This window comes from Zonotrichia albicollis, chromosome 5 (assembly GCF_047830755.1).
Source record: "Zonotrichia albicollis isolate bZonAlb1 chromosome 5, bZonAlb1.hap1, whole genome shotgun sequence".
Classification (NCBI taxonomy): domain Eukaryota; kingdom Metazoa; phylum Chordata; class Aves; order Passeriformes; family Passerellidae; genus Zonotrichia; species Zonotrichia albicollis.
Window position 1 is genome coordinate 56,489,557 of NC_133823.1, and position 22,811 is coordinate 56,512,367.

The 22,811-nt window shown below is 37.9% G+C and overlaps 1 protein-coding gene across 11 annotated transcripts in view; it reads right to left on the reverse strand.

Annotated features, from left to right (window-relative positions):
• Window positions 1-22,811, reverse strand: part of LCORL (ligand dependent nuclear receptor corepressor like) — an 80,432-nt gene that overhangs the window by 51,033 nt on the left and 6,588 nt on the right. For all 11 annotated transcript variants that reach the window (XR_012580507.1, XR_012580508.1, XR_012580509.1 and 8 more), the window contains exon 2: window positions 5,555-5,620. Coding sequence is in view for 7 of the 11 variants with exons in the window: in XM_074541798.1 (XP_074397899.1) it covers window positions 5,555-5,620 (66 nt within the window). In the remaining 4 variants the exon portion in view is untranslated. The remainder of the gene's footprint in view (window positions 1-5,554; window positions 5,621-22,811) is intronic.

Sequence of the window (22,811 nt, forward strand, 5' to 3'; positions counted from 1 at the left end):
TATTAGTTACCAGGTATGTTTCCTCCTTTTCTCCATACCACTAAATTACAGTCAGTTCTGTTTAGGGAGGTTCTTGAGATTATCTGCTTTCAAGAGCACATGATGGCAGCCTGATCTTGGCTGGCTGCCAATCTCCCAATCCACTGATGCTCTCAATCCACTGCCCCTCTTCAATGGGGCAGGGGTGAGGAAGCAAGATGGCAGGAGAGAAAATCAGGGGGAGAAACTTGAGGGTCAAGATGAAGACAGGGAGATCACTTACCAATTACTGTAACAGGCAAGTCAGACTCAACTTGGAGAGAATCAATTTCATTTATAGCCAATAAAAACAGATTTGCATCATAAGAAAGGGAAAACAATAAACCACCTTACCACCCCCTCTTCCCCAGGCTTCAGCTTCACTCCTTCATTCCTGACTCTTCTACCTCCTCCCCCACCCCAAAGAGTGCAAGGAGGAAGGGAAACAGGCTACTCTCAGTTCATTACAGTTCCTCTCTGCCACTTCCCTCTCTTTTTTCCCTGCTTCCAGCTTGGGGTCTCTCCCATGGGCTACAGGCCTTCACAAATTGCTCCAGTGTCCTTCCTACAACTGCAGCTCTTCATGAACTGCTCTAATACATGTCTTTTCCAAAGGACACAGTCCTTCAGGAACAGACCATTCCACAGAGCCACAGCTCCTGCCAGAAAAGCTGCTCCTGCAGGGGCTCCTCTCTAGAGCTGCAGTTCCTGCCAGAGGCCTGCTCCAGCATGGCATCTCCACAGGCTGTAGCTTCCTTCAGGGCATCTCCACCTGATCCAGAGGGTCCTCCAAGGGCTGCACTGTGGATATCTGTTCCAACATGGTCCTCTGTGGGCTGCAGGTTCTACAAGCTTCACCATGCTCTTCTCCAAGGGCTGCAGGGGAATCTCTGCTCCAGTAACTGGAGCACCTCTCCCCTCTTCCTTCTCTGACCCTGCTGTCTGCAGGGTTCTTTCCCACTGCCCACTGTCCTCCACCCTCTTCCCACAACTGCTGACCTCTTACTTCTTCTCAAAGATATTATTAAAAAGGCAAAATAAGAATAAAATTACTCTGAAAAATAAAGTTTCTTCAGTTGAGCACAAACATAATGTAACTCATTATTACTTAAATCTAGTTTGCTCAGCTCTAAAATACTGATTTAGAACAGAATTCTGTGTTATTGTATTATATGCTTTCAGGGATGCAAAAGAGCAATTTTTACAGATTGGACAGCTGATGTTTAAAAACAGACATGGTATTTTTCTTGGCTGGACAGTACCAAGAGATAATGAGTCACTTTTGCTGAATTAATCTACCTGTCCCAGCCCATTAGAGCTATTCCTTTAGGATGTCCACAGCATAAAAACACCACTATTCCCTCACAACAAGTTCATTGTTTTTCTTGCAACCATGAAAACTCTATTTATGAACCTTGAGATTCTACACCTAACTCCAGGACAGGCTTTATACTTTCAGAGAAGTTCTTCTGCCTTGGAATCCTGAATTTCCACTGGTAAAAGTCAAACTAGAGAGCAATCCTTGTGTGTTGCCAAAAAAAAGATCAAACCTTGAGACACATCAGCTCTACATAACACTAAACCCTTTTTTAAAGCTATATAAATCATGTACAAGACATAATAAGTCTGCCAGTGAGCTAAGCAAAAGTGATATCAGGTGATATACAAGTGATATACAAGATACATCAAATGTCAGACAGTCTCAGGTCACTCCCACAGGAAACATCCTGATATCAGTATTAAGTTTTTAACTACAGATAGGCAGCCATACTTGCAGAAAAATCAGAGGCACAGACAGCACTTTAAGCTGAATAAACTTTCCTCCAGCTGCATTAGCTGAATTTAGGATGAGGATCATCTTCCCTCCCCATTTTATCATGCTTGGGGTCACATGATGAAAGATTTGCAGACAACCTGTAATGCTTGCTAGCTCATGAGAAAAGTTGCTAAAACTGTGCAAACAGCATTTTAATACTAATCACAGTACAGATCATTACTTGAAACCAAACCCGTTTAGCACAAAGGTGTTAAACTTATTTCCATTTATTAAGAATAAATTGGTGAACTTTGACAAATTTTTTTTTCATTTCTTAATAGGCTCACATTTTTGTTTCCCCAAACCACTTTTCCCAAGAAGTAATGCCAAATTAAGTAAATTAATTCAGACATCTGTAGTACTAAACAGATTCCATGTTTGTATCTTAAAATATGAAATAATTGTCTAGTAAATCTAAATACAAAATAAAATTTAAAAATTCATCAAAATAAATATTAAGAATTCATCTCTTACTTACCAGTATTTTCTGATTATAATAATGTCCCAAAAGATTTTCCAGCTATTAGTGACAATTTTGAACATATCACTGCCTTTCTTTTTGTACAGCACTACTGCTTCCTAATAAGTACATTAAAACAGTTGAAGTATTTATCAAATCCTTCATATTTTTAATTTCATAAAACCTCCAATTCTATTGGATTTGTGTTTCTAATAAAATTTTTCACTACTAGAAATACTCCAAAAGAACATAAAGAAAAAGAAAAGCCTTTGTCCTGTATAAAGACGATTTTTTCCTGGCAGAGAAAGAACTTTGGGAGCTGCTTTTTTCCAACAAGACAAAGCTTTTCCTCACTGGTTAAGAGAATAGAACCCCAGCACAAACCCCCCCCCCCCAAAAGAAAGTACACACATACCACCTGATTAGAGGAGCAGCTTTTTAACAGTTTAGCTAACTATCCATAAGTAGAATGTAAAGAACAACAATTTATATGTGAATTTACTTAGCTGAAAATGGGTGTGAGGAAAGGATTAGAAAGCCCTAAAGATTCAATGACATAAAGCCTCAGTTCAGAGCTTGAACCGAGGTCAGATGGCAAGAAACAGAACTTGACCCCTCTGCAAGCATAAGCTGCAGAATCCAAGCAGTCAGGAAAACAAACTGGTGCTGAATAACAGTGACAAGAACCACTTCAGCAATTACAGAGTAAATCCTACATATAAAAGAATTTCAAGACACAAAAAAATGTTTAAAAGGTATTTTCTTGGAAAAGTGTAATAGTCTAGTAAAAGTGAAGTGTACCTTTTAGCATTTAGATTTGCCATTGCAATTTATTATTCACTGAAGTAACTTAATACAACACAATATTTAAATCTATAAATCAAATACTATTTCAAGAAAGAACTAAGGAGGAAATGTATCAATCATGTTACATTTATGCACATTATTGATCTTTTTCATGTCACAATAGATAAAGCCAACAACACAAGAGAATAAAATGCTATTGTATCTAAGCAGAATACATTTCAGTCAATTCTCACACATTTCTGCACAAGAAAGCTACATTATTTCTTGAGGTATGTTTGAGGAAACACACTTTTGCTGCTAATGAGCCACAATATTGCATATTCACAGTATTAGTTCAGTGGTTAGGATGAGGAAAAAAAAACAGCCTAAAAGATGCAGTAATTCAGTCACATTGCTTAGAGTGTGAAACCTGAGTTCTAATTCTACCAGCCATATTTTTTAACTAAGGCAAATTATTTACTTTGTATCTTGGTTGCATTACCTGTGAAATGAAATGTGACACTTAGGACAGTGGAAAAATTTGTAGAAATTTTACTTGAGAGTTCTGTATTAATCTTTAAAACAAAATTCAGACTTCAAATCAGAAATTGCCCTGCATACTATACTAATGATAGAGCTGACCTCTGCTGTACCAATATAACCTATTTCACATGGCATTACTGAATTTACAGATATTATATCTATAAAAATGAACCAAAAGTAAAAGACAAGGTAGACATCCCAACCTACCAGCAGCTCTGGAGCAGTTGGCACCAGAATTAAATCAATTTTACAGATGCCTCAGACATGGAAATAGGCTTTAATTGTTGAAGAACTCTTGCACATAACTAACAAAAATTTTCAGAAATTGAAAAAAAATAGCTCTGAGATGTTGCATTTTAGATAAACACAAATTTGATTTTCAAGACAAAGTCACAAGGGCATCAAATGGCAAAGATATGCAAGCAATGGAAATATTAAATAGGTAAGAAATCTTCAACAGCTTGAGGCAAATAAGGTAAAACTTTACCCCTTAGCTCAAATACCTGCACACATGAACTCTAAAGGAGCAATATAAACTTTACGGTGTAAGGTATTGTGCCCTTTAACTTAGCTTAGACTTTGGCCACTACCTCATTAGCTCAGTACTTTCTGCCTTCTTACCCAAAAAAAAAAAAAAAGAAAAGGAAAAAAAAAAAAAAAGAAAAAAGTAAACCACTTCATGCAAAAAATAAAGCATTAACTACTAATCAGTGTAAAGCTCAATGCATACAACGTATTGGAATTAAAACTCAAAACCAAAAGAGATACTGCACACTTATAACAATATCCTGTTTCCTTTGCAAATGTGCTTATCACAGCAGTTGTACTAGTCATGAAAACAAGCTTTAATCTAACTGTACGTATTTCTTAAGTGTTTTTATGTCTTATTAGCTGCATGTCTAGCTTGAGAAAGGAAAAAATATTCTGAAAGCATCAAAGTAGCATTCCAAGTTCCTCCCCTTCCCCCTGAAAATATTGTGTTATGCATATGATACAGGCCAAGGAACTTGCACATTATGAAGAGGACAAAACCATAACCAAGTTAAAGCAATTGTTCTAAAAGTATTCTAAGCAGTACATGCCAGTGTGCCTCATGTGCTAGCACTAAATAGGTGACATGCTTTACAAATGAAACTATCAGAAAATGAATTATGAAGAAATGAGATGGAACATTTTTACAGTTTCATAGCAGAAGTAACATTTCTTTAAGTCATAAAATGAACTTGGCGAAACAATTCTTTCAATACTTTAAAGCAAATTTTTGATTTGTAGTCCCCATGTTGTGAAAGATGAATCATTCCACACTTAATTAAGGACTTGTGTGTTACTGACAGCTACTCCAGCAAAACCAAACATTGGGACTAATGCTGGGCTTTACAAGGCTGATGGGAAAGGTGTCTATATACATATACGCTTGAACATACTATGACTTTAGATATATATATATATATACACACATAAAGTACTATAAAAACTAAAAGTTTGGTGTACATATAATAAAGATGTAAAAAAACCATGATTATATAAAAAGCATAAACTTTCTTGGCCACTACAAGACCAAACTAGCATCCATTGCCTTCCTTTAGCAATTAATGTCAATGGGAAGCTGATCAGCTTGTCTGCCCTTTCTAATGGATATTCAAAAACAAAGTAGGAGATGCAGTATTCCAGAAGAGTAAGTCTTTTTCATGAGAGCTTTGCAGAAAAGCTTAGCTAATCCAAATTCCCCTGTAAGGGAACAAACCTATGTATCACTCTCCCTAGTGCTTTGCTTAGGCACAGTATTGACAAGAAAATTAATAAATGAACATTGGAAAGAAGAGCACTAGAAGATTTCCTTTTTCAAATTCAAGATATATACTTGAAACTACTTTTAGCTAAAAGAAAAAACAGTAAGTTAAAGTCATTGCACTAAATGCTGGCTCATTTACCTTCAAATAAACTGAGGTCTCTTCGTAGCCTTGGTCCATAAAGCCCTTCTAAAATACTTTCAAAACCTGGAGACAAAACAAACATTTAAAATGGTAAATCAAAAGTTTCTTAAAAGAAAGCAAATTCTAGAAAACTGGCAACAAGTATCCTCAAATAATAAGAGCAATTCCAAAAACTGTTACATTTATCAAACAAATATTTACTCCTTCCACTATAGTACTACTCGATAGCATTAGAAGATAAAAATAAGACAAGGCAAGTGCCATCTGCCCACAATCAGCCTATTAAGCCAGGCCCCAACAACCTCATTAGACTTAAAATAACTACCACAGAATCCTAAAGGTGCCAGGATTAGCCTCACAGCCCTAAGCAAGTGAAGGAGTTTCTCTCTTAGCCTGAGAATCAGAGTCATGGACAGAGAGAGGAAAAAATGAAAAGAAGAAAAAATGAAAAGAAAAAAATCATGAAAACTTTACAGATCAGAAACTTCTCATGATCTCCTGAAACTGCATAATCTGAGCAGGCTAATATTACAACAAATAGAAAAAAAGCAAGCTTCTTTTTCTTCTGATACCATGACAGTGCTCTCTAGTCCTCTGTATCCGCACAAAAACGTTTTAAAATGGAGGATTAGATAAATCCAATTATTTTACAGATTTACCAGCTAGTCTGTTTAGGTATTTGGTAAAAATTAAATACTTCAGTAAGGGTGATAAGACACAGAGCAAATCACATGATTGATAAATAAATAATGTCTGAAACCCCAAACCCACAAAAAAGCACATGACAACTGATGAAATATGGTGACAATTTAGAGCATCAATATAAAAGAAGTTTTGTTCAATGCAGAAGCAGTTTCCAAGTGCCCCCCTTTCTCCTTCCAAATAATAAGCTTATTTGAAAATAAGAGGATAATTCAAAGCAGCATTTGAAGGTTCCCATTCTTTATACTAAAGGCCTGCCCGTAGCTATTTTGCTAGACCAGAACTTTGCAAGACTATTTTATCATCATACTACATAAAAGACACCAAAATCTTCAGGAAACAACTTCTATCAACAAAGAACATTCAGAATAGAAAATTTGTTCGTCATGTGATGTCTTTTAAGACAACACAACATCCTGTTCCCTCCCCAAAAGTTCTATTTACTTTTTGGTTTAGATTGTATGTACACTAGTATAAGGAAGAATAAATATGTACCATATTTGAAGCAGACAAGGGAAGCTATCTTAACACATAGGAGCTGTACGGTTTGACAAGTCAGATTTTGTTAAAATTTCCATTGCGAAGTAATTTCAATATATGGACTATACTGTGAATCAATTACAACCTCTACAAATCTGATATTTGAGCTATAAATGGATTTCTGTATTGAACTATATGGATTTCATTTTCCACTTTTCTTTGTATTAAATATAGTACCACAAGACAACACAAATTAAATGACAAAACCACTGTCCTCTAACATATACATATACACACATCTTTTAAACAGCCTACAAGAACTAGAAAGCAAAAATCCCAAAGCCCAGGCACACACTAAAATTTACCTTGAAGCATCATCCAGCAACTCTTAGATTCAATGTAATATAAATTCACATCCTATCAGCACTGCACAAATTCCCTGCTCTTCTGTCTTCAAAGGGTTACAGACAAAAAAGGCCAGAGAGATGAAGCCTGAAGCTAAGACAGCAATCCTCCAAACACAAGAGAGTGCAAGTACAAACCACACCATGAGCATTGCCATTCATGTTACACACTGTAAGCCATTTTAGGTCAGCAGCTAGCTCCATTCTGCCAAGTTACTGTCCCTGGGTGGAGAAATGAATGAAGCAGCACTTGGAGACAACCCTGCCTATTTCAAAAGAGCAAACAGCAACTCCTATTTTTCAGGACTTCATCAGTCAAACAGCAGGAAGCTCGTTTACCATCCCAGTCAGCACCCAAAACCTCCTTGGTTTTTGGATCCCTACCACCCTTCCCACCCTGTGGAGGGTGGCACTTGTTTCTGCCTTTACTTTTGGCCTTTCCTGCCTGCCCTACTGCCTGCTCCTGCCTATGGAAAACCACGAGTGCAGAAACCCAGCTCTGTAAAGAGCAGCTAGTCACAGAAAAATGGAACCCCAAACAGACTTCCATACAGCTTGTATTAAAGATAGCAATTAGCACACCGTGGGAGTTGTTGGGTTTTTTTTCTTTTCTGACTCTGAGGAAAAGATACACCAGCCTGCTTCTTTTCTAATTCACCGAACTTAATTCCATCCTACCCATCCAAAGGGCTCTTCTCTTCCTGAACTATTACAGAACTTCTCCAAGGAACCACCACAGACTTACCCTGCCCAATCACTTGCTTCCTCACCTCTGGACACTGGATGCCTTCTTTTAAAAGAACACTTACTTGTACAACCTAAGAACATCAAGAGAATATTTCTCCAGACCTTAGGCTAAAATTTTCCCAGAAAGCACCTGTGTTGCTTCCATGCTCCACAAAGCTCTATTGCCTTTCAGCAGAATTGATACAATTTTAGTTTAACCTAAACAAGAAGATGCATCTTAGTTTCCAGTACTGACGACTGAATGCTGGCAAATGCTGACAAATGAATGCTGACGAATGAATACTGAGGAATGAACCTTTTCCTAAAATGTAACCATCTGGACACAAGCAGTTCAATAAATCTTTGTTTTCCTTCTTGAGTAAGTATGCTTAAGCAAACAGTAGTAGCAGCTTTGGAACTCTCCAGAACCTGAAGAGCCTACATAAACCAGTCAGAAACACACTTTGCTTACACTTTTTATGATTCACTAATGGAAAAACTTTGCTTCAAAAAAGTTTGACAGAATTTGCTGTCTCATGGTGTTTGATTGCCTATTTGATTCCAAACCTGATCTTTCAAAATTGTTACTTGAGATCTGACACTTTCTAGCTCCAAACTGAAAAGCAATACTTGGCTCTAGCAACGTGCAATACCCCAAACCAAACTCCCTCTTTCTCTAATAAATTTATTGTATCTTCATGTAGAAAGAATCAGCTTTTTTTATTGTCTGACACCTTTTAATATCCAAGATAAGTTCTTCAACAGTCTTCATAAGCAGAAATTTGTGATAGAGCGAGTTTCTTAGCCCAGTTACAAGCTTTTACAGTTTGTATTTCTGAATAAAGCTGTGAACAGGTTTTTTCCCCTCCCACCGTTCCCCCACCACCGATGCTGCTTTCCTCACTCGGGACTGGGATGGGACAGGAAGTCCCACGAGGAGGGAGGCTGAAGCTGTGACCTCCAGCAACAGGAAGGGGGCTCTCTTTTTCCATGGGTCCCTATTTGGGTACCGAAAAGGCAAACAGCCCAGGAACAAGTTCTGTCAGGTCTGCCATATGGATCACAGCAAAGGCCACCAAAAGGAAGCAACAGGGGACAGTAACTGCAGCTCCCATGGGGCTTCTGCCCAGCAGCAAGACTGGCTGCCACAGAATTCAGCTCTTACCTCTGCTCCAAACCCAGAATGTTACAGAGAACTCTTATGGCTTATCTGGCTGCTGAAAATATCATCTGTTACCCATCTACCTGGCCACCATGATACTGCCAGAATTGACCTTCAGCAGCCAGAGCTAACTACAGGAGCACAGGAGCAATGCTGAACAACACCAGGTGTCAAGGGAATAAATACCAGAGCCCCGGTGTTGATCCAAGGTGAAGGCTTTCATAGGGCAAACAAACATCCTGTGGGATCAGCAGGTGACTACATGGCTGCAGGCAGGACTTCAGCTCTTATGACATAAGGATCCTTTAAGGAACAGAGTGCTGATCTATTTGATAATGCAAATCAGCAGTGCCACAGCCTGCAGCTGTGGAAGCAATGGAGAGTCTATGCTGCACTAAGCCTAGAGAAAAATCATGAGGTGAAGATTTACAGAAATTTTAAGGCAAAGTTGGTCTAGGTTAATTCTGGACAGATATAGTAATTGAACAGTTATACAACACAAATTGAGATTAGACAGGTTTAGCTATACATTGGCTATTGTTATCTCAAAAGCTATTTATCTCCATAATTTCTAAGAAAAAACTTTAGTTACTTTAGCCTCAGAGTTGAATTCAACAGCCATCTCCTCCTTCCCACCCACATCTTCAAAGTGAATGGAGACTGCAAGTATGTTTTCAAAAAATTTGAATGACTCAGACTATGTGTTAGAAAAATAGCCAAAAAAAGAATAAATATCATGTAATAAATGGAAGCTGACATTTGACTACCACCTTGAAATGAACCACTTGGTGGGTCTGAAGATAGGAGTAGCACTTACTCTACACTTGGGAAAGGGAACAGAAATATATGCAGGTTATATTAAAATGTATGTGCAGGTTGTATTAAAAAGTTATTGCTAGGTTTGGTGCACTCCACATCACAGGAATATCTTGATTCCCCTAACCTTGTATACGGCCATATTACCTCCTAAATTTATACAAATTCTTTTCAAATTAAAGTCCCTTTCATAAAAGCAGATATATTTCCTTTCCCCTTTGTCTTTTGGTTTCTTTACTAGTTTTACTTCTTTTATTTCTTTTTTCTCTTCCCCTTTCCATGTTTCTGTTTAAGAAGCAATCCAATTCTAGAGCTTTAGCTAGAAGGCTTTTTTTAAGCCTATATTTGGGACATTTTACTAAAATGTAATAATTTGTAGTTAAAATTTTAACAAAACATTTTTATTTGTTCTTTTACTCAGCACTACAACACAATAATACTAAATTTCAAGAGATGCCAACCAAAACTTGTACAAACTATAACAGTGACACTAATGACCTCACAGTCAGCCACCTAAAAACCTTTTGCTTATACTTGCTCTCCCCTCCTCTGATCTGCTGCAGCTTTTCCAGTTCAGGAAAGTGTAAGCTTTTTATCAGTTCATCTCCTTAAAGATAAAAGCACAAATACTTCTAAACAAATTCACTTCTGGTTTGATATTTTTCTAAGCCATACAAGAAACAGCAGATTAATGCTCCTTACAGAGGTAGAAAATATTTAAATGAAGGAGGGAGATGCTTATCAAGATTGCTCACCTGATTCATAGTTACTGCATACTTTCCATCATAAGGTTAACACTTAGATGAGATCCTATTGTCCTCTCTATGTTGCTCTATGTGTTAAGGAATTTGGAAGATTCTGGGTGCATGCAAATGAAGTTCTGCTTCCTCCCTTCTTTTCCAGCATATCATCAGCTAGGCACAGGGTGAGCCTGCTGCACACTGCTCTGAAGGACAGGGCATGCATGTGAATTTTTACTCCAGTGAAATGAGACTTTCAGCTTTAAGCACTATGGCCTCTGGAGGCCCTGTAGGAAAAAAAAGAACCTCGAGGCTCTGTAAAACACAATTTTGTTAACGCACCCAAGAAAGTCAGCAGCAGTGTGTGTTGAAATCTTCCCAACTTCTGTGTGCCTAAAAGTTTACTTCCATCATCCTTCACTTTGTGGCTTACTACACCAAGAATCACATCTGAATTATGGTAGTTCAAGTTGTTTTATTGAAGTCCAAAACACTTGTTATTTAACTTCTCACATAAAATTAGGCCTCACCCCTGTTAAGTAACAAACATCAGTGAGGAAGATTCATGTATCTTCCTTATTTACTGAATTTAATATTCTCAGCAGAGAAAACAATTAAAAGTTTAAGAAAAAAAAATTGCGCATTTTAAGCAGTGTGGAGTTTGGCCCATTAATTTTGCTTTTAAATCAAAACTAATGTGAAAGTAGGTTCAGAACTGCTGATTTCAATTCTTAAAAGTTGCAGAATTTAATAAATGGTCTTTAAAATGTAATTAGGAAAATCCAAAGAATAAGATTACATTTAATGAGATTGAGCACTGTATTGCCACACACAGCATTACAATTAAACTACCTTCTTTTATTTTTTAGTGTGGGAACAGCTACTGTTACTTTACCCAGTCGTTAAAGGGACCTGATAACTCATGGGCTCAGTTTCTGTTTCTGCATTTGCCTCTAAACACTTACCTAGTTGTCATATGAGTTCTAATCCCATTCTGAAGTCATACAACCTATATTTTGAGTTGGTATTTCTTGATCTATGAACACTATTACATAATTTGTATGAGGAATCTCAGAATCTAAAATCACATTGGAAAGAAATTCTGGACAAGTAAGGACTGAAAGACAGATCCTGCACACTGGTTTGTGTCCCCAGCCAACAAGCCAATCTCCTTTATTTCCTGCCCCCTCCACCCCACACACACTTGAATTTCAGTAGCAGCAGCTTCATGCCAAGGTATAACACACAAACAAAGTTCTGAGCTAAAACTCACTGACATGACTGACATTACCACGAGAAAATAAATTTGATTTCCCCCCACTATCCTTGTAACTTTGCGCCTAAAATCAGCATGTAATTCAAAACAATACTACATCTAAATAAAAAACTTCACTTCTTCCCCCCATTCTGTTCATTTTCATGACTGCACTATTTAGCTCGGCCCAGTACAGGAGTATACATGGGGGAAGTTTTGTGGTTTGCCTTACAAAGACAGCTACCTTGGATTAAAACAATCATACCACAGACAGAATTCAGCTTGATTGGTTTTGTCAAATATTACAAATGCCTTTAATTTTTTCTTTTTAAATGTAGCCAAGGCAGACAAAGCACCAGTTGCAGCTTCCCTGAAAGAAAATATTTCACTTGTCAAATTCTCTCCCAATAGTGCTTCAATATTTACTGATAAATATTATTTATCATTAATTCAGGTGCAAGAGTAGGAAGCACTATTTTGTTTTGGCTTAGTTAAAAAAGTCACCTGCCTTTCTTACAAGTTATCCCTTTCATAGGAAAGGGGCTTGGAGCTCATGTTCAGTCATCTTCTAGCTTCTAATCATGTTAACTTACAGCTTTCTGAAGTACACACTATATTTTCCAGGTGCAGCTTGCACTCTGGTGCCCACCATTATTTGGCACTACAGAAGGGAATGGGTTTACCTGAAAAATGGCTCCAAACTCTTGCACCTTTTTTGTCTCCAACTGACAGGAAAATAAAATTAATTACATCAGAAACTCAAATCCTTCAAGAGTATGTGTCTATTACTCAGCCATCACCAAGTTCCTTTGATTTATCAGACCACTCTCAATCATGTAGAAAATATTTTATGAGCTTTCTGTAGCTTGAATTCAAAATTTTGAAAAAAACCCCATAAATTAATTACATCAATTTTTGAATTATATCTAGTTATCTTTATCCCACCATTAAGATATAAGCAGACATTCCCTTACAACTTGTTAAAGGAGAATAGTCTGTAGAGAACAGAGTTATTTTAATATTTTATAGAAGTGGAGCAGTGTGTTTAACAGAGAAATTGAAATTAAGCATTAACATTTGTGTCTGCTTCTTTTGCCTCTCCCTTCCTTCCACAGGTCAGCAGCTGTCCTTTCTGCCCACTGTTCCCCCCTAACCATGGAAGGATTAATAATCTTAGTCTTGCTTATATATTGACATAAATCTCAAAGTCACATGGTTTTTATTGTTGATTATGGCTTGTTTTAGTTTGGTTTTACTTATATATTAGTTTTTAAATCTACTACTACAACAATCTGGAAAGGATTGACTATTGTATGAAACAACTGAAGCATTGAAATAAAAAAAGAGGAAAAAACCTCCAAAAATACAAACACAAAAACCAGTAATCAAACACTCAACCACCTTTTTGCCATTTATACAAACGGCAAGAAAAAACAAAAAAAAGTAACTTGCTAGACAAAATATTCAAGACAGAAAGCATGACAACAGAAGCAAAAATTATTATACCTCTATTCAAACATTAGGACATATTTTGCATAAGAATGGAGCAGGGTGGGGGCTTCTGTTGAATGTGCTGTCTAGCTTGAATCCATTTCTTGCTTACAGCACTAAAAAAGTTCTCTTATAATAGAAAGTCCTAACATTTAACTTAAAACACTCATTTTCTTTACCATATTGATTCAGTTCCCTGAGCAAACAGGAACCAACATACCAGAGATTCCAAAATGAAAGGGAGGAAATCCTCTATTTAGACTCCAATACAAATTCCAAACCATAGCTAAAATGATGCTTTTCCTTCTGTGCAGATCCTGACTCTAGGAACCAATGCAGCTGAGGACACTGCTGCTGCCAGCAAGACAGGGGGACCAAAGCTTGAAATGAGCCCACAGAACCACATCAGCTCTAACTGCTCACTTCTCACTTAGGATAAAAATCCTTGCTTTCAACTCTCTGTGTTGGGCTTTATTGTGGGGATGGAGGCAGTGATAAAATATAGTTTCAGAAAAATATTACATACATCAAAAGAACTTGCTGTAACATGAAGCACTTACAAACATTAAGCTGAATACAAAGGAGGAGACTGACATTGGCCATACCTCAGAAGCAGAACAAAAAGAGGAAATGTCCTGCCTCCCCCCAATTGTTCACAATTTTAAAGAAAAGGGTGGCAGCCAACTGGGGTGGGAGGGGGAAGTTTTTGTAGGTTAAATAAAGACTGTAATTAGCATCAACTTAGAGTTCAGATATTTATAAATCACAGCAAGAAAAATGAGGCTCAATAAAAAGAGAAGCAGTTTCATTCTCCCAAGTAATCTTCTACGCCAATGTGTCCTTGCAGACTTGTAAACAGGAGAGCCCAACATGACACCTTGTACTATACCTTCAGACATTGCCAAGGTTAAAAGTAGATTTAATTTCTAATGTAGCAGCCAGATATTCTGAGAGACTTGTGTTATTTATAATTTAAAAGGCATAAGGAAGACACTTCAGAAGTGACTATGCTGCTCTGTGGATAGGGAGAGAGAAAAATGCCTCCAAATGACAGCTACTAAAACTTCATTTCTGTTCTCTAAGAACTCTCTTGGAACAGTAATCTAATTCCAGCTGCTGCACTGGGACAGTTAAATATAGAATTGGTGTGAATATTGGTGTTCAGCCTGAAGCTTATCCTGCCTTTCTCTTTCCAAGACCCCACATCAGAGCTACCTAGATACCAACTGCTACCCAGAATAGTGCTGGCAATAATTTCATCAGTTCATAGCTTGTATCCTTAGTGAAGAAAATTCAGAGGGAGGAAGAGACTCTAAAAGATTACATCCAGCTTGGAAAAATGCTCACCACTTCCTCCTTTGGTATCAATTTAAGTGTTTTACAACGTGAGGAGAACAATGCCCCAGAGTAAGACATAGAAACAACTGTCACTTTCAGAAAACCATGTGCCTAAAGCATGTGTCTGTTTCTTAATAATCATTTCAAGATTTACAAGAGAACTAAAAAGCTTGGCTATTTTACCTAACAAGTTCAGAATTGTTGGACAAACTCTCTTCTTCTCCTTGAAGGCCTAGCCAGATGTTCCCTAAACCACAGAAAAAAGCCAAGTGCACAGCGAGTCTGTAACAATGAATAGGTCACAATGTTGTTTTACTGCTATGCAGTTCCACACATCCAAGCAGCACCTGGGAGAAAGTCTAGGAGGCAACTAACAAATAAACAGGTCTTGCACACTTGCTGGATTGTGAGAATCAAAGAACATTCAGCTTTCCACTAAGAAAAGGAATAAACAAGTTATCAGAAAACCCCAGTACACTGACCAAAAAAAAAAAAAAAAAAAAAAAATCCAACCAACTCCAACCCCCCCACCCCCAAAACCAACCAACAAAAAAAAAAAAAAAAAAAAAAAAAAAAAAACAAAAAAACAAACCACAACAAAAATCAGACCATTCCTAGCCTGATAGGCTTTTGAGAAACTGAAGCTTAGGATTCTGTGTTACATCATGTGTCTACTGCAAGCTAATGAAGTTACAAGCCTTCAGAGCATTCCAGGAAACTGCTGCCTGACACTAAGTTTTATAAGGAAGAAGAATTTGAAAAGAGATTGAGTTTCAAGGGAATTTTCAGGTTTCTTTTCAATTATAATTTCTGTGTCACTCAAACAACCTATTTCCCACAAATAGCTTTGAAATTATGAACTGGAAAAAAGTCATTCATCTCTCCCAATAAATTAATGTTCCTCCTATTCAGAAACTATTTGTTACTGAGAAACTATTTCCAGGTTTCTATTATTTTCAAAGTTTGAAATTGACTGAAATCCTGCAACTAGATTGCACTGAAATCAATTGGCACTTTTCTAACCTGCTGAAGCTCCAGAAGGAACAGCTCTTGTATCAAGCTACTGAACTAAAACACAGTGAGTGAACTATCAACTCTATAAATCTCAGTGTTGAATTCTCGAAAATATATATTTTCAAACATATCATTAACACAAATGCTGAAACCAGATCATTAAAAAACATTCTAGTAATCCTAGAAGTACCACAATGTTAGCATGAAATGAGTAAAACATACCTTTTAAATAATGGTTAATTTCTTAAATTTGTCTTAAATTCACTTTCCTGCATTTTATAACACTTACACCATGTAGTTTCACCTTTAATTCACAGCCTATTTTTACAAATACCTAGTTTAAAAAAAATAAACCAGCAATTTCCCCAAGCCCCTCTAATAGCCATCATTTTTAAATCCAGGCAGAATCTGGCTTTGCAAATTAAGACAAAATTTAGAGCCAGCAACATGTTAACAAGAAACCAACTTCTATCTATTGAAAAACTGCACTTCAAATAAAAATTTTCAACTATGCTTACTTTCTCTAAAAAATATCCTCTGGTGCTCAAGCCTTAAACTGCAAGTGCCTCAGATGCTCCTGTGAGACTGAAAGAACTTAGCTAAACTGATTTCAAACCAGTTCTTAAACATGCTCAGTGAATAGAAGATGTCACTGCTCAAGGCACAAAGGCACTGAATCCCAGCTCACAGTTATGGACAGCCAGCCTGGAATCTGCATCGTTCAAGGCAACATCTGCTGAACTTGCAGAATATGCTGAAATGAACAGACAAAAGTTTTCAGTTGTTGAACTTTTGACTAACAAGGCTGAATAATTTCATTTCCCCCTGGAGATCAGAAAAGCAGAAATACAGAAATAAAGACTTTAAACACAAATTTTAGCTTCACATTGGGCACTTTCATCACATAAAAGGTGTCACATGTATGAAGAGAACAGAGAAAAGTCTCTAGGATTTGCTTTTAGTATTCAACACAATTCAAAGATTAAGCAGGTGTGACTGGGGTTTGGTTTTTTTGGTTCTTATTTTTTGGTCTGGCTTTTTTTTCTTAAAGTAGTTAGGATGCATCTGTAAAAACTTTTTATAAACTTCCTCCCAATCACTAAATGGCACAAGACAAAGGAGAAAATAGTAAGCTTCAAAGTGTGGGACTTGAACCCATCTGCACTGAAATTCAACCACATACTAGATATGAGAATTTACTGGGAGGTTTTTGAAATGGTTTTGTATTAATTTCTGATTAGACTCTATAAAATTCACATTATTAACAACTGTCCAACCTGAGCTGGGGGAGCAGGGAGACCACAAAGGAAAACCAGATACCAGATTATCAAGTACCAGATTTTCAAGTACCTAGTGGCAAGATTCTGAATACTTGAATCAGGTTGGGAACAGACAAGAGCTCTTATACAAGGCAAATGGGTTTAAACAGCAGCTATCCTGTCTTAGAAACACTCTGCTCCTTCTCTATTCTGTCTTTTCCTTAGCAAAAGCAAATATTCATTATTTCCATACACAGTAATTCTTACTACTAAATTTGTTAGTCTGCTTTAAAAACAAAGAGATACCTCTTCACTGTATACTGTGCAAAAAAAGGAAAAAAGTGGATGTCCCTATTTTATTCCTTAAAAAAACAACTCGGCACAAATTCTGCACTAAGATCAAGCTGGAAAAAAAAAAAAAAGATTCAAATCAGTTGGTTTGGGGTTTACTTCTTGTTCTCCATAAGAACCATAAATTGTAAGATAAATAGAAAAGGCAGAATCTTTAGCAGAGTCCATTATTCTACTCACAGTTTACTGAGTTTCTTTGACCAAGACAGCCATAACCCATTGCTTCCCACAAGTCTCAAGCAAGACAAAACAAGAAACTTCAGTACTCTGAGCTGATCTGTAAGTAGAGCACTTTTCCCTCCTAATGAAACAATTTGGAAAAACTGCAGTCATTTAGGGAAGCCAAGTGAACTGCTAGGTCAAGAATACATTAACAGGATTTCTTAAATGAAAGGTGCAATCATAGTCTGCATTTCCAGCAAGAGGGAAACTTGTGCAGGAAACAGATCAATCTCAGTACCAGCATTCAGGAAAACTTAGCATAAAGTTACTTATCTGGTACCAAATTTCTTAAATCCGTCTCATAGGTCAAGATCACTCATATCACTCACAAAGTGCAAAACAGCATTTATTACTTATCAGAAAGGTTGAGAAAGAAAGAGGAGAAAATGCCTGATTGCCACTTGAGATGCTGAATGCATAAAGCTGTCGAGTATCCAGTTTGCAACTGCCCTGAATGCCACTTAACCCGGTCAGTTACAGGCAGGTGGAGAAGGGCAGCACCACACAGAGCAAAGCAGAGCTAACAGCTCTTCAAACACACCACCCAAATCACTGCCAGTAACTGCTCTCACAAACAACAGCACAGGAGGCTGCTTTGGCCCTTTGTGGTTTGTGATGCCGGTGGCTGAATGAGGCAGACAAGGTGAATGACTCAGGATCTCCTCAGACAACATGAAGGAGCGGGCAATAACCTCAAGTTACTCAAGTAGCAGCTGTCAAACTACCGCTGTATGTGACAGCCTGTTGTAAAGGCCTTATAAAGCCAGGTCTGGGCCAACAAACTCCTTCCTGAACCACTGGACAAGTATTCTTAAAGTCACCAATTAAGAGACACATGCAGCAGGGAATATCACAGACTTCAATAACCTAAATCCATCGTGCAAGTTTCCTCAGGTCATACTACAGTATGTTTCTCTCACAGCTTTTTCTCCTGCAGTGTAACTGCAGAAAGCATTGACCCCTTAAATAAGAAATCCGTGATACATTAAATTATCAGTTCACTCTTTGAAGGTTTGTGGGACAAGGAGCTCTTGCCAGAGGTGACAACAGTCATTTAGACAGGACTGATCTACAGATGAACACTTGCTCAAAACCTTTGCTATTTTAAGACTTACTAAGCAGTTTATCTCTAATATGAATTCTCCAGTGAAACTGATGTTTTGTGGAGAAGCTCTAGCTCTAAGAAAAAGCTCTGTTCTGTGCAAGTGACAGAGTGAGGTACAAAGGACCCAGGGCTCACCTACCATTGCTCCTGAGGGCTGTGCACAAAGCTGATCTAGGGTCAGTACTGAAGTGCAGTTTTTCACATCAGTGCCAAGCTCAGAGCCCTCTGGGCAATGCCAGTGTTTCAAGATAAGAACTGACACCACAAGTTCCAAATGGACCATTTTCTTATTAAATCCTATTTCACTAGGGCAGAACCCATGTTCTGGAGTCAGTAGACTTCAGAAAGGACGCAGATGAGAAATAAAGGTACTTTCCAATATATCCTAAGCAGTCTGAGGGCCTTGTTGAAGAAATTCTTTCTGAGGAGGTATAACACCTGGCACTTCAAAAGGGAGGCCAGTATGAGTTTAAGGGAAAGTTTGTTGGTGGTGTTTAAAAAGCAGTAAGGAATTAATGCAAACTGCAGTAAGGTACCTAAGAAAAACAAGAAAGGCCAAAAACCAAGAGCCACCTCCCATTCCTGAGGTCCTCAGAGAGCTGGGAGGGACTGGTGACATGGAAGAGGAGTACATGTTTTTGGACACCACTAGAGCAGACTGGCACTAAGTGCTTATGGCACATACATCAGTTAGAGTTGGGACAGATGTGTTGCCATGGTTTATCCAATTTCAACATCACCTGGCATCTCAACACAAAACTTTGTCATGCCTGCAAGGCATTGTGCATGTAAAATAGGCACAGAACTGACAAAAATGGGGAAGACAAGAACAAGTAATGCTGAAGGAGATGGTTTAGCCTCAAGAAGACAATTTCCTTCAGAGTAAGTTTTACCTTGCTAAATACATTTAATCAACAATTAAAAGAAGCAAGTACATCAGAAGTTCTGACTCATTGCATCAGCAGAGAGTATGATGCAGGCTCAAAGATAAACAAATGACATTTCATTTCACATCTAATTAATTAAATGATGTGCAGGAACATACCTGCAATGAAGCAAAGAACCCAACAGGAGCTGCACAGTTGAAATTACTCTGACCAAAGGATCTCACTTCCTGACAGATCACAGGACAACTATAAGTGAACAAGATTTAGGCATCAACAGAAAGAGGTGTGGCAGGACTTCAATCAGGACAGCTTTGAAACTCCCTAAATATCACAGGAAGATCTCTGAGCTCAAAAGCCACAACAGAGAAGAACACACAACAGGTGGCAAAATTCCCAAGTAAATAGGGATCATAGAACAGGCTTGGAAGGGACATTAAAGCTCCTCTAGTTCCAGCTCCCTGCTGTGGGTAGGGACACCTTTCAAAATGGCAGAAGTGACTTTATAAACTTTATTTCCCCAACAGCCATTGTACTGTACCACTTTCAAGTTTGTCTTAGTCAAATATTACTCATGAAAGTTGAAGGATGGAAGGAGGACAGAAATGGTCCAGGAAGAATAAGAAAATTGAAGGAGCATGTACCAGAATCACAGGTAACTCCACAATCACTGCATTATTTAGTGATAGCACAGTAAACTTCTGAAACAGCTTGTCACAGCTAGCATTCAAGCCCATACACAGAACAGTCCAAGGCAGCATAAAACTCAGATTCTATTTTTCTTCCCCCCATCAATGGCTAACACCAGAATGACCTAGATCTGAACTAAGGTCACAAAACAGTAGCCATTTGCTAATCCTCCCCCATTTTCAGATTAGGGGGCTTAACAGCCACCCTAAGTGAAGTCAGATCTTCCCATTTAGCTGGGCCTTGCTGTGGCACACTCTGTTCTGTGAGCCAAACTGCCAGCTGGGATCAGAAGGAGGCTCCTTGAAAGCAGAATTCTACACTCTACATTATATATGGCAGCAATACTAATTCATTATCAATCAAAAGATGTCCAGCAGTTTTCCAGCAGTAGCATTTTAACCTGGCATTACTAACTGATGTAGTGCTTTTCAAATTGAAAATAAATCTTTTAAATAAGATACACAAAGCTTTTTGACAATAGTTATGAAAAGGAGGAGCATATTCAACCCTAGATCAATTACACTTCCCTCTGATCTATTACTGGATCATCAGACTAGAAATGCACTAAAGCTAGTTTATAAAGCTAAATATTCCATAAAATTCCATGGAAGTGGAATTATGACAGTGAGAACTATTACTCACATGTACAACTAACTAGCCTTTAATTAAGATGATTTGAAGAAGCTGGGAACCATGGAAGGAGGAAGATAAATACTTAAAATCTGAAAATTTAGCATTTTTAAAATAAATTAGCCACATTTTACAATAAAACACACTGAAAACCAGTAATTTTTCCCCCTGAACAGCACTTTGAACATGAGTAATCAATCCCCAGGTGCCACAAAAGCTAGGATGTCTCATAACTGGATATCAAGACTCTAGTAAGTTATAGAAAAAGTGAAAGCAAGGAACAGACTTAATGAAGTCAAAAATTCAGTGAGTTTTCATTTACCAACAAACTTTAAAAAACCAATTAAAACCGGAAAAAAAATTACATCTAGTGACATTTACCCAAAAATTTACCCAACTCACACTCCTGCAATACAACACTTGCTGCTATGGAGATACAAGTCTGGATGGATGTTGAGAACCAAACACAGTAACTGAGATGCTAGAAGGATTCTGCCAATAAGAAGGGGTTAATCCAGCTTCTCAAGATACTACAGAGGAACCTGGACTGTGCCAGAAGAGGAAACCAGAAAACGCCTGACACGTGGCTCTTTGATCTGCAGAGTGACAGGCTGCTGGCCACGCCCCTTAGAAAGGAATTCAGCCTCCACAGCTCAGTGCATTTCTGCAGATTCAGTTCTCTGCTCTTTGCAATGCACCTTCTGTGCCCTCACATGCTCAAACAGATGAGCCACTACCATCCATCCTCCCTACTCTTCCCTCACTTCTTCCTGGCTTCTTTATGCCTGTAGTAAGTGGAAGGATAAAGTGGTAGATTAGCAGTGGAAAAAGAAGAAATGTATCACATAACTTTATATCCCCAAACAAGGTTGTGCTTGATTTTGATTTTGTTTGGTTTTGTGCTCTGTGGATTTTTTTCCTAATGTATGATAGCCACATGTAGAATGTCATCTTACTTTTCAGAAGTTTGATACTGTACATGTGAACCACAGTAATTCAGTTCTGGTCCAACCTCTATTAATGTTCCAACTTATCTTAACAAAGTTCCCACCAAGCACATTGAAGAGAGCAAAGTTCAAGAATAACATAAAAGACAGTAGTTCTAACTGGGACAAAGAATTTTAAGTTAGTAAAGTCTATAAAGCTCTGCCTGACCTCTACATAAACACACTGAACTCTAAAGGTTAGAACAACAACTTACTTTGAAGCCCTGATACTTGAGTCATAGTCAAGAAAAAGGGATCCATTGTAAGCATCTACTCAAAACACCCATATAATGTAGCTGAAAAATAAAGCAGGCAAGGGTGGAAAAGAGGCACTCATTTTCCCCATTTTAGCTGTAGGCAGCACAAGCCCCAGCTATCTGAGGGTAGCTGGAACAGAGCTCCCCAGCAGCACACCCTGGTCTGGTAACTGATCAGCACAACACATGCCTATTATTACTGCCCTCACACAGCAAGGCAGTTCAGGAGACCCAACCAAGAGAAAACCAACCCAGAGCAACAACAACAACGACATTTACAGTAGGCTTCCAGGCTAACTTAAAACAGAAGGGCAGTTCACTGTTACACCAGACAAGTTCTACTACAAAGGGAGAACAACTGGAAAGATCCTATTGTTTGTGGTACTGTATTCTCTCTCATCAACAGTCTTGCTGGTTAGGAACACTTTCCAGCCAACTTACACTCTTCTAACACCCAAAAATGTTGATAAAATAAACAGGAGCTAAAAATCAGAAGTCTTGCTCTCACCATTAAAGCTACTTACACTTAACTCAGGGGAAAAAACAGGTACACTGTAAACCGGATTGGAAAACTGATCCAAGTTAAACTAGATCTGACCTTTTCCTCCCTCTTCTTCCTCCTGCCACGTTTCTCCTCCTGTTTTCTAGGTTAGTGTTAAGTTAGATTAGTTTTACAGTCTAGTTTGTTGACTCTTTAATAAATGAATGGTCATACCAGTCAACATAAATCATGAAGGTAGGT